Genomic DNA, 12,953 nt, shown 5'->3' with positions numbered 1-12,953 from the left:
TTGCTGTCAGCATTAAATTGATCTGGTTTTCTCATGTGTAATTGAGACTGCAGGGATGCACACCTCAAGCTTCTACTTTTTTCACCTTGGCGGCAAAGCTAAACATTACTATTCAAAGTATGAAAAATCTGTTGGGATTAAATAAACATTGTTGTTTTCTGTGGTTTCCCTGCATGCAAACATACCTGCCTTCAAAATGGTTTTTGTTTACTGTGAGCAAACATTTTGTCTTTGGTAAAAAGAAGGGAGATGGAGGTGGCCTCCTCTGCCAGGCAGAGCTCAACTTAAACAGGAAGAACCCATGTTTCCAGGAGATACAGGATTAATTTTTTCCCTTAAAGCTGAGGGGACATGAACATCTCTCACTTCACAGGCATTTTTCTCTAGCAATCATTGATTACATTTTGATATATGGCTCTGATAGTCTGGCACTCACTGACTTACAATACGCTCCACAGTTGGGGAACAAATGCTGATGTGGTGGAACTGGAGCCCCATGAAGCCTTTTTGAGAAGAGGGTTAGTGCTGTTCTGATCTTAAATTTGAAAGAGATTGGGAGCAGGACCTGTCAACCTCCTGGGTGGGAGGGAGGGGAAGCAGGCAATGCAGGTTGTGCCACACAACCTTGCTGCTTTCTGAGTATTTAGAGCTGAAAGGAAAAAAAAAAACAAGCCACCCAATATCCATCAAATATTACCAATGACGTAAGACATTAGCCCTGCACCAGTGTCCCATTTACCTAAAAATATAGCACAAAAGAGAAGAGATGCACCTTGTGCTATCCTGCAAAAACCTTATCTCAGTCCTCAATGACAGCTGGAATGACAAAGGAGCGATAAGGGAGCTGCAGCAAGATTTGTTAGTCATTTGTAATAATAGTATGAGGTCAGATCAGAATGGAGGCATGAATTTTATCTGTAATACTGTGACTTAAGCAGGAGTGCATTCTTTACCCCAGGTCTCAAGTGGGGAGGCCTAAAAAAAGAGCATTCAACTTCTCTGCCTGATGCTTGTTCCAGCTCTGTCCCTGCCCTACACTGCTGCTCACTCTTCCTTCCGTTGTCCTTACCATTACAGGAGCAGCATAGCTCAGAGAGGGCAAAGAGGTGCATACTGCTGCTTTTTTGGCCCACAAGTACAGGGAGGTGCCCTCTGTGCTATTAGGACAGTTGCATTTTCAAAATGCTGCTTTTAAAAGCTTCAGAGTCGCCTGAAAACTAAACTTTCCTGCAAGCAGGGTAAAGCAGGAAAAGACTAATCCCTGGTCTACAAGCTGTCAGATTCCTGTGACAGCTGCTGCTATTAGCTAACCCATCAGCAAGACCTCAGATATATAGGCACTTAACCTCTATATTTTAGTGGCATACATTCTAGGTCTCTTCATTAAAATAAAAACACTTAAGTCCATTACTAATGGAATCTTTTTACTGTTAACAAATTCCCATCAAGCTCTAGCCACGTTTGCATTGCTTAGGATGAGCGTGCCACGAAAGAAGAAAGTTATCCACCCTTGGACTGCAAGGGTAAGAGGAAAGGCCATTGATCCTCCTGGTGTTACGTTGCTCTTCTGGTTTCATACCCTCTCCAAAAAACCATCATGGATGTGCTGCTCTGTTAAATCTGTCTCTCTGTAAATCAGCACTGCAATCAATGTGTTATGCTAAATACCAGGCAGTTCTGAACACTCTTGAGGTCAAAACCTAACTCCACAAGGCAAAGTAAATCAATGCAATCCATAAAACAGCTTTAGCTAGAAATCTAGAGAATCTGAATATACATATAATTTTTTCTTAACAGAAATCAGCGCTTGATTTTTTGAGAGCCACTACTGCTGTCTCCTCTCCTCGGTTTGCAAAAGAAAGACAGGAAAAATAATCTGCTCTGACATTTCTCCCTGTTCACACAGGAAAAGGTAGGTGAACCTTGCAGTTAGTCCCCTCATCCTGTTGTTGCCTGTCCAAGTCTGACAGCTCTATCGATAGGCCTCTCAGAACTTCAGGATAAGCTTTCTGAGAAGGTTGGCCTAAGCAGGACAGGGTCATTCTGTCCTAAAACATCCCACAAATGATGCTCCACTTCATTATGGCTGTAAAACTTTCCCAGCCTCCTCCTGCTTCTATTAAACACTTTCTCTTACACAGATTTGGTTCGAAGTATTAAATTTAATTTTCTCTGTGTTCTAGATATAAATTTGCAGCCTTATAGAGTTATAACATTAATGGAAATAAGAAGAGAGGAGCTGATTAAATATAAACAGTACCAGAAGTCACTGGGGAATCTTTCATCTCACAGCTCAGCTCAGAGTAACTCCCTAGCAGCCTGAATACACCTTAAAATACTCTGTTTCATCTCCAGGCTTCTAGGGCAAACTGTGTGAAAACACAGGATAGAGTCAAGCTGGATAATCACTAGTACAAAGCAACAGGGTTACTTCCTGGGACTAGATCCACCCCTGTGATCCATCCCTGCTGCCCTCGGGTGTTATACACGAGGGTGTTAAGATCAAAGATCCCCCTGCAGCCCCCCAAAGCCTCTTGCACCTTCCTCACTGGGTAAGAGGGGCTCACCTCTGGTTTGCTGAAGAGGCTGGCAGCCAAGTTATTCCAGCCTTTCACCGTGTAGGAATAAGTGTGTCTGTCAGATCATGTGATTGAAAACCCACCTAGAACTGAGGCAGCCACGTCTGGCTTTGTAGCAGACTTGTGGCCATGTAAGTGAACAGAAGCTGGAGAATATTGTTCCTCAGGGCCTCCACAGCAGACCTATGGTCTGCCCTGGCTGAAAAGCTACGTGCCATTAGGACCACAAAACACAGCTTCTCCTTGTTTACTTTCTAACCTAAATATTATCCTAAAAAGGGTCTCCACAGAGCAGATAATAAATTACCAGAGAACAGATCAAACAGTCAGTCCTACTGGAGTTGCTTTCAGGCTGTGGCTGAAAGACATAGTAGTACCATTTGATGGCTTCTGTCACTCATCAGCTGTGTTTTACTGCAGATTATTGTCCCCAGGGCTCTGCCAGCAGCCTTCTCTATAGCAGAGCTCTGCTCAGGAGCATCCTCAGCCCACACAGCAAGAGGAGAGTCCACCTGCAGCTTCCCAAAGTCGGGGCTGGCAGACAGGAGCCACATCTAGTTGCCTTCATATTCCTCTTAGGCATTTTAGCTCCACAAGACAGAGCAGAGCCAAGTGACACCAGGAACGAGTTTCTATTTTTGTCTTAGAGAAAAGCAACGCTCTGCTTGCCAAAAGCACAGCAGCCAGTGAGAGCACCCTCCCACGCAGGTGAACTCGCTCAGGGACCCCAAAGAGAGTCTCAAAGCAAGGGCCACCAAGTTTTTAGCCCCCACAGAAGGCAGTACTTACGCAGAGACGATTTCTTCCCCGCTCACGAATTTGGCGTAGGACACTGCCTTGCGATGCCCTTTGAACACCATGATGGGCTGCTTAGTGTTGCGAAGGTCGTAGTAGTGAACACAGTGATCTGGGGATGAGGGAGAAAAGGGGTAACATTTCCTCAGTTGGGAAGGGTACACGGGACCTCTAATATTCACAATAAAATCCTGCCTGCGGCTCCCACGTCTCACTCCAAGCCTCGTCTCAGATGAACAGTCTGCACTACAGCAAAGGAGTGTTCAAGAAGGCTTGAAACAGCCCCAAAATTCAGGCCAGAAGGGTCCATGCAGCCTTTCACAGAGTCAGTGAGGGGAAGAGGTGCATTCACATGTGTGTGCCTGCATGTGTGGCCTCCTGCAACCCCCACGGGACACATGTTCAAGACAGCAGCTAAAAGGACTCTCACTTCTCCCTCCTGCCTTCTTGGCTCCCTGCCCAGCCACTCCAATTGCCATTGCTAATTCCCAGCACCCCCTTCTCCTTCCTCAAGCTGTCCCCTCTTGGAAAACTGTTGGAGAACTCAAGGCTAAAAACTCAGTCTGCTACTTTAATTGGATTGTGGGAAAAAAGGGATTAAATTTGTCACGCTTGCTCTAGATGGATAACCTTCATAGTTTTGTTTTTTGCTTCTCTTCTTCGACTTTTATTACCAATCAAGAAAAAATTTGCATTTCTGCTACTAAGGGAACAGACTAAATTCCAGTTCTTCTTAAGATTTAATTCACAGATATTCCACAGTGCCACAACTACATAATAGGGATCGCAGCAGAATTAGTGATACGTTTTCTTTTCTGCACAATTAAATGTCAATTCCCAAGAAAACAGAAAAATAAGAAGATAAAACCCCCTGAGACCCAGGCCCCAAACACCCTCCCAGTGCTCTTTCCAGCTCAACGAGGTTAATATGCTTCTCCGTTTGCAACTTTCAGCCTTTAATGTTGAATTTCATTTAATTATCCCTTGCTATTCTGGATGTACAGGGAGGGAAGGCCACACACACACAAGGAAGCCAAGTTGGACACCATTCTTACCAAGCACCTGGTAGATACCAAGACATCAGCTGAAAACTGCTCTGACCCTCCTCCCACTGAAATAACACCCCACCAGTGGAAGTTTATCACAAAGATTACATAGAAATGAATTTAAATGCCAATAACTACGGTTGGTTTTTTATTTGCACAGCATTTCAAAGCGGGGTGTTTGTACAGCTGAGACCTGCTGTCTCAAAATCCCATGTGGTTTGAGAGATAACTGGATTAACATCGATCAGGCTACAGCAACCACCACCAGACCAGCAAGGGGAGCTTCTCCCCCCAGTAAGGGGCTAATTGGTGGCTATGGCAGGGTGGGGGAAAGGTGTCAGAAACACCTTCAGTAAAACAAGGTGAGCAGGCAAGTTGCCTTCCCCTCTCACTGCTTCTAGCACCTTACTCTCTTGCATATGATAGGCTCAGACACTTCTCTGGGAAGGATTTCTGGCTCTGTCCCTCCTCAAGGTGTAAAAGCAGATGCTCCAAGCAGCTGCACCAAGTCAAGTTTTCTACACCACTTACACTGCCAAACTACGTCTCTGTGTGGAAAACCAGCACTCCTTCCCCAAAACATTCTTTCAAAAAACTCCCGTGTCTTTCACTCTGAAATATTTAACCTCTGAACAACACTAACCAACCAAAATCCCAGTGTGCTCCTACCATTTGGGTACTTTAATTAGCCTCTTAGAGCAAGATGATGTCACATCAGGCTTATTGAATAAGGAGTTACTTTTCAAATGGACTTTGAATTCAGCATCAACACTCCTCTAACAAGATTTGGGCATCTTGGTCCCTTCTATTTCTCTGAAAGCTCGAGCCAAAAAACTCCACAGTTTCTCATCCATACAACAGACCTGTGGGAGCTGTGAAACAGTTAACTGGCAATTGTTATTTTAATGAGCACAATGATTCTAGCAGGCCTTTCTATTAAGAGCCAGTTAGTGGATAAGCCTTTCAAGTCTATTTTTGCTTACAGTTTCAACGTCCTCTCCAGCTGGCCCATCATTAGGGCATCTTTTTTAAGCACCAGATTTTTATCCTTCAGAAGGTGGCAGGGAAAGGGGTACCTGCGGATGGCTGCGTGTGAGCAATGCAGAGAGGAGAGAGCAGCAGCAGGGAAGACAAGTCCATTTGCAGTGCAGAGCCACGAAGTTGCATTCACCTTCTAAATATCCCAATAAACAGCTCGAAGCCCGCCGGCATCTGGCCCCAGCCCTGCGTGAGCCTCTCGGCATCGGCAGGGCAATCAATCACTGTCTGCTCTCATCACCACGAGTCCAAGGGAATGGGCAAGGCCAGTGGGTTCTAAAATTAGCCACTTAATTATTAATTGATTATTTCAGCAGACGAAGTGTTGGTGCCCAATTGAGGTTTTTATTTATTTATTTTTTTTTTTAAATTCAATTGAAGCAGCTATTTTTAAGTAGATATATGAAGACGGATGCTCACTGCATTCATTAAAATCAGAACAGGTGGTCATGTTTTACAATCAAGGGAGAGACTCTCTCTTGCAGGCCATATGGACTTTGCAAAAACATGATAAAAATGCCATCTGCTGAGGAAGCAAAGAGCCCAAAAGTGAAGTTAAATGAGAAAAATACAACTCCCAGGTACCCCAGCGGCAGCTTTGCCCGGTGGGGTTGGATGAGTTGAAATTGTCCGGGATGGGCAGCATCCCTGGCACACCAGGATGTCTGAGGTGAGGCAGCTGGGTGCTCTGGGAAGCTCAGAGAATTAACTATTCTCAGCTGAAGGTAAGGAAATAGAACAGAGGGAATAAGGAAAAGAAAAATGGAATGAGCAATGAGGGGAATCAAACACTTTCTGAACTCCACAGGAGCCTATAAGCCCATCCAGCATCCCACCACTGGCTCCTACCCTTGGCATCCCTGGCAGATCACGGAGTGTACTCCACTGCTAACCAGCAACACAGGGGTAATTTACACAGGAATATTTGCTCCTTGTTTGCTCCTCAAAATTAGCATTAAAATCGTACTTCTGCGTTTGTTTTTTTTTTTTAGCTCTACAGTTTTCACCCCGACCAGAAAACTCACTTAGAACAATTTCATCCTGGAATTGACAATTGCACAGTGAAAAGCCTCGTGCCCAACCCTTGGGCAGCAACAGATCCCTTTTGTTCTGCATTCAGGCTTAATTTAAATATTTATGAAATAACGGGAAAGAACATGTATATTATACCATAACAAATTAAACACTCCAGAGCAATTCTCATCTAGCTCAACGTCACCGCAGAAGCTGAGCCCGACAGAATTCTGCTGTTGCACCTTCTGAATTCAAATGTTTGCTGGCAGGTCATATTTTCTTTTTTATATATATATATTTTTAAGTGATCCCAGAAGGCAAAAAGGGCAGCTAAGCTCTGCCACTGCTGCTGAGAGGTGCCTGACCACAAGCCTGAGTTTTTAAATAGCGCTTTTCCAGAACGCTCGGTTTACTTCCCTTAAGATGCCGCTGCCTTCACCTTTGAGCCATCTAGTGACAACTCATCAAGAATTCAGACTTCTCCAAACTTCCGAGAGCTCTCTTCAGCAAATATAACCCGTGTCAGCAAAGGATGGCATCCCTCACTGCTCAGCAGCTCATAAATTCACAAGGCTCCAGCCGGCAGGAACAGGGCGAAAGAGAGGGACGGGTTTGTGATGAACAAGGTGAAGAGATCAGCACCTCCTCAGTCTCAGTTCTTGGATTCAGCTCGGTTGCAGGGGTGGGGATGCAGCAAATGAACTGATGATGTGATTACATTGTCATAGGAAATCAGGTTTAAGAATTTTTTTTTAAAAAAAAAGAGCTGGGAATTGCTAATGGAGCCAGCAGCACCTTGGGTAATCTCAGAATTGTTTAGAAATGATCTTGGATTTTAGTTGCTTAAACAAAATAAAAAAAAGACAGTCTGTTTTTTCCAGAAGGGATTTTTCTTACACTTAGATTTGTTAATAAAATTCAGAAAAAAGCTGTTACAAGCGGGCTTTGGGTTCAACACCCCCTATTGTAAAGCTCTTACTGGGTGCTGATGAGCAGCAGCTCCACAAAGAGCAGCACAGGTTAGGACAAGAGCATCACCCAGCAGCAGTTTTACCTTTCCCTGAGTACCAGCACACAGAAAGCAGAGAGCAGAGCAATCCAGCTCTCCAGGTACCCAGCAATTCCAGGTAACATTCATCTTCCAGGTCACTTGCTTCCCCCCCCCCTTCACCACGAACATGAACCAGCATAAGCTAATTCACAAGACCCCTCAAGGCTTTTCTTGACCAAGAACCACTTACTCGAAGGGACATGAAGCCAAGGACAGCAAACCAAAAATTTACCTGCAATGCAACAGTTTTATATTCAAAGGATGTAACAACTAGAAAGCCCCAAGAGCTGCATACAAAGGTTCTGTGGCTCTCCTCTGGAAAACTAAATTGCTGGAGAATCAATGCCCATTTTTCTTATTTCAATCACTTAAAAATGCACTTTTTTCAACTGTTCAATATTTAGATTATTGACCCATTAACAAAATAAGCAATTTACATTACTTGGGGTTTTCAGTCCTTCTAGACTTGAAAATATAAGTGGTGCTCATTGTTACACAGCAGATGACTATTACAGACAAGATGCCTGCATTCAAAACCAAAAGCTGTTGGGGTGGGCAGATAGATGTTATTTAAGCAGTCTGGTGGAAGTATTCTGTGATCAAAGCACATTTTGGACTTCTTTAAAAAAATAACATAGATCTTCAACATCAAACTTAAAGGTCAAAATAATTTCATACATTAATGCTCTGGCTACAGCCTGCAGTCCTGCACACTCATGCTACAGTTGTTTTACTAAAACAGAAGCCCAGGCTGGAGCCTAATCTTTAATGTTTCTCTTGTGCTTCTCTGGCCATGATGATCTGATTTGTTGCATCTAGTAATTCATGAGTAATTCTCAGCTTATGGTTCCCTCATCTTCAACTATTTGTTTTCCTCTATACGAACTCTAAGCTTGGATCAAAGCTGCCTTGTTTTTGTCCACGAAACTGTACATCAGAAGTAAGAGTAGGAGACATTTATAGTCTGAGGGGTGTATTTAAATGACTTGTTTAACAAGACAGAGTCAGAGCAAATTTGGTGCAAGATACCTCTGCTCACCACCAATGAGATTATCCTGGAGAAACCAACAGAGCAACAAAATAAATGGGTATAAAACAAGCCCACAAAATGCCTTTAATCTGAATGAAAGACAAGAAGCATGATTTTGTAGCATTTCATTTTTTACTATCAGTGGTTAAAAAAGTTATTTCAGAGATCCTGAAGGAAGCCTGCATCACTCAATAAACATTGAAGGGGGTTAGCTGAAATCCAATTTTTTATATTTAAACATCTACCTGTAAAAATTGATCTTTCACTCATTTCTCCTTTGTATACCAAGCGTAAGCAAGATCACTCAGCACACTGAGTAGACAGAATGAAGCTTTCAGAGCTACCTAGAATTGTATCCAGGCAACTTGCTTAGCAGGAAAATATAATCACATCCTTATGCCTTCAAGTGTCCAGAGTCCAGTGGTTCAAATCAAAGCTTGTTTTGAGTGTCTCTGGGTGAAAGGGAAGAGTACCCATTGTTATTCCCCTAAGTGGTGTGCCATGCAAGAGGGGACAAGTCATCTTCAATATCTGTTGAACATGGATAAACAAGCAGTAGAACAAAAGAAGTCTAACATCAAGAAGGGTTAACCAAGAGCCTCTTTCTCAGCCAAGCTCAGTGTGATTTCTTGCTGTAAAAAAAAGGAATCCTCTGAGGTAAAGTCTTTGGCTGGACTAAAAATGGAAATAGAATCAGGAGGCTCACATGAAACCTCAGTTTTCACCAGGAAGAAAAAAAAACTTTTCTTCTTCTCTTAGTGAGGAGAAAGAGGAAGGAGATAAAAGGGAAAAACATCCTGATTTAAAAATAAACCTCAAATCACTGTTCTGCAATAGAGTACACTGAAGATGACTTGGCACATTAGATGCTTTGGTCCTTAGAGAAACCTGAACAAGGGCCATGTAAACAAGTGCTGCTTTCTCAAACACTTGAGAAAAGACAGACAGCTGCTATCAGAACCCAGACCTTGAAAATCAAATGCTTGAAAACATTTCCTTTAATTTGAGAGGAGACCTACAAAAGTCATGTCCCAAGCTGCAGTTACTCAGAGACTAACTAAGGGGCTATTAATGAGAAAGTGGAACCTCTTCAGTGGATCTTCCACATACCTGTGTAGGAGCCTCCCTGCCAAGGCAGCAATATCAAAGGCTGGTAAAAAGACAACTCAGGATTTAATTATGGGGAAGCTCAAACTGAAACTTAATCCTACACAGAATGCAATTTCTGTTAGAAATCCATTTTTGCTCCAGGGCCCTGAAAGTCATGGAATACTGTAGGTTGGATGGGACCTCTGGAATCCAGCCAGTCCAACTGCCCACTCAGGGAAGGGACAACTGCAAAGCTGGATTCAACTTCCAAGTTAAATAATTGCATTCAAGAACCCTGCTTAGTGAAGCTCTGAGCACACCCAAAGACAATTCTACAGACTCTTCCCTCAGCTGTCTTGAAAAGTGCTTTTATGTCAAAGGATTAGGGAGAACTTGTTTTTAATCCAAATTTGCTTAAGCTCTTTGCTATTGACATAAGGAAAGAAAGGCATTAGCCCACCTCTCAGCATTACAGCATTAATGTTTAGGCTGTGTTTTGCTGCACAAATTTCTGGCTTCTCAGACCTTTCAGGTTCTGTCTATCTACACCCACATGGTGGGGGTGGCATGAAGCACTGCCATACAACCTTAGCTCTCCTTCAGTTCACTGAGAACTGCTGAACTGTAACTGCTGCCAAGCCTGTGATACCACACAGCAGCACTTGCAGACCTTCACGTGGCTGAGGTGGCTTTTTTCAAAAAGTTTGGGGTGGAGATTTAATCTTCCCTGCAGCAGAGAGGCAGTTTGAACATCCAATTGCTCTTGAGAGAAGACTGGGGACGTAGGACAACTGAACGCTCCACCTTTGGGAATAATCCCACTCAACAAGGTAAGTTGGATTCAGGCAGGGACCACAAAAAAAAAGACTATTTTTAATCCCGTGTCTCTTCTAGGGCAGAAGAAAGTGTGGGGAGGAAAAAAAAGGGTCTTTATTATAGCAACAGAAATGCTGGGTGGCATTTGGGCATTTGACAAAGAATGGTGAGGAAGCCTTCCAGCCAAGAGATTTATCTCACTTGACAGAGTAATACTGGGATGGGATCTGATCAGTGCAGGCTTTGGCCTATCACAAGCCATTTCTGGGAAAGAAGATAGTGTGATATTTTCAACTACATAAAGGAAATAGATGCTCTGGGAAAAGAAAAGAGATGACAACACTTTAGGGACAGGAAAAAGTGGACTTGAATTCAAGGGAACAAAGCCCTGCACTAAAAATTAGCACAAGAATTTTCTGAAGAAATTAGATAATATCAACAACAGTGAGTTGACATCAGTGCCCTCTGCACAAACCATTTCCCTTACTGTAAAGGAAAGAGATTAAAAATGGGTTTGATACAGCCTGAAGCAAAGAACCTTTGCAGACAAAACTATCTGGAGCATCTTGCTGAAGAATGCAGTGTGCTGTTTGCCTCTTGCAGCATGACAAATCACATGAGGAGGAGACAGCAGAAATAAATCCATTTCACCCCAATGTCTCCCTGTAGAACACTGCAGGCACAGGTAAAGCTAACTGGTACTTTTTATTTTTCCTGTCTATACTTTCCTTTTCAAAAAAGCTCCAATAAAACAAGAAAAATTTCTCCCAACAGCCATTAGCACGGGCAAGTTAAAATGTTTGCTGGATATGGCTTTGTATTCACAATTTTTTGTTCCAGCAGAAACTGCAAGCACTTTGTTTCCATAACTAAGACAAAATTACTCATTTGATGCATTTGCTTTTTCCTCTTTTTACCTGGAGTTTCCTTTGCAGTGAAGGAACAGTTTTTCTCTGAATAACCATTTTCTGCTGCCCTGGGGAAATCTCAGCAATCTCTTCTAGAAGCAGTGCTCCGGTCCACAGCAGCAAAGTGGAAAAATGCCCTTATTTTGTATTTCACGTGTGTGCCCAAGATGATTTGGGAATCTGTACTTCATTTATATTTGCTAGTAGAGCTCTGTCTAGACAAGTGGTCTGACACACAGTGGCACCAGACTCCTGGGGAGCTCCTGCACACCCCGTCTTGAGAGGTGACAAACATGCAACAGCCACCCAAAAAGGGACTGAACTTCAGAAAAGCATTCAATAGATATTTTCCCTGTAGGTCAAAGCCTCCCCTGTGTGCTCTGAAGACTATACAAGATTAAGCAAGGTCTGTATGAATCATTTTGCTGGTGGCAAAATCTTAAAAAAACCCCCCACCTTTAAAGTGAGGAGGCCACAGTGCCCGTGATGTTAGTGAGGAGATGAAAGCAAGTTTCTAAAGCAGAGCAAGGCACCTGGGTATTTGGGGATGACAACTTAATCTCATCTTCCTACACTGCAATAGATGATGGGCAACAGCCTCCAAAAATCATATTTAGGGAATCCAACACAAATCCAGCCCAGGTTTTCATTTAAACAAACAGGGAGCACAGCTTTGAGAAGAAGGAAAATGCCCAACAGTGTTCTGTTTAGCACACTGGATGATAAAAGGAGCATCACGAGAAAGGTCCACTTCACGAAAACTGAATTAAAGATCTGAGATTAGATTGAATATGTCTAGTAGCCTGAGCCTAATCTCTGGCAAAACCAACAGCACAGTAAGCACCTTCTACTTTTCCTTCTACCAAGGAAAGGCTCAGGGATGTGACAGCAGAGGGTTTCAGGTCAGCACTTGAAATATTTTGACAGAGCTCTGCAGGAAAGACTATACCCTGCTTCAGCCACTGATTTTCATCTCTTACTCACACCAACTGCACTACTTTATATATATATATCTATCTCAACACTAGCATTCCACTAAAGATCTATATCTCCCTCTGCTGAACAGATAAAGGGAACAGCAGCCTTGATGGGAACCGCCAACTGGGTTTTTAACCTTTGTATTCCACGGATTCCCTATGGCTCAAAGTTACAGATGACATTTGCAGGGTTATGGATAATGGTCTTTACACACTGGGGACATTTTTTTCCTGACTTGTCTAAAGCTTTTGACACAGCAGCCCATAAAACCTCCACCCTAAATAACTTGTTCACATTAAGGAGAGAAGGAGGAGACATAAAACATTAGAGATCTTAATCAGTTGAGAAAAGGGCTCAGATGGGAGGGGGGAGCAAAACAGATTTCTCCAGAACTCCTTTGAAACTTTGACCTTTATGGTTTTAAAGAGCTACAGTGATTTCTCACAGGAATAAGGGATAGATGGGTTTTGTGCAATTCAAGGAGAGCCATATATCAGACTGTTGGAGAAAAAAATATTCAGTACACACAAGGAAGATTTACTAATGCTACAAAACTAATGAAGACAACAGCAGTAACAACCTGCAGCCTTTGGAAGAACTCATTCTTTA

The 12,953-nt window shown here is 43.0% G+C and overlaps 1 protein-coding gene across 1 annotated transcript in view; it reads right to left on the bottom strand.

Moving 5' to 3' along the window:
* The window catches only part of COP1 (COP1 E3 ubiquitin ligase), a 123,641-nt gene that overhangs the window by 33,573 nt on the left and 77,115 nt on the right, over positions 1-12,953 (bottom strand). The window contains exon 16 of the mRNA XM_032696473.1: positions 3,369-3,486. Coding sequence (XP_032552364.1) covers positions 3,369-3,486 — 118 coding nt within the window. The remainder of the gene's footprint in view (positions 1-3,368; positions 3,487-12,953) is intronic.

The sequence above is a fragment of the Chiroxiphia lanceolata genome, chromosome 9, assembly GCF_009829145.1.
Source record: "Chiroxiphia lanceolata isolate bChiLan1 chromosome 9, bChiLan1.pri, whole genome shotgun sequence".
Classification (NCBI taxonomy): Eukaryota; Metazoa; Chordata; class Aves; order Passeriformes; family Pipridae; genus Chiroxiphia; species Chiroxiphia lanceolata.
The sequence above is the reverse complement of the archived record's forward strand: the minus strand, read 5'-3'. Positions and strand labels throughout refer to the sequence as shown.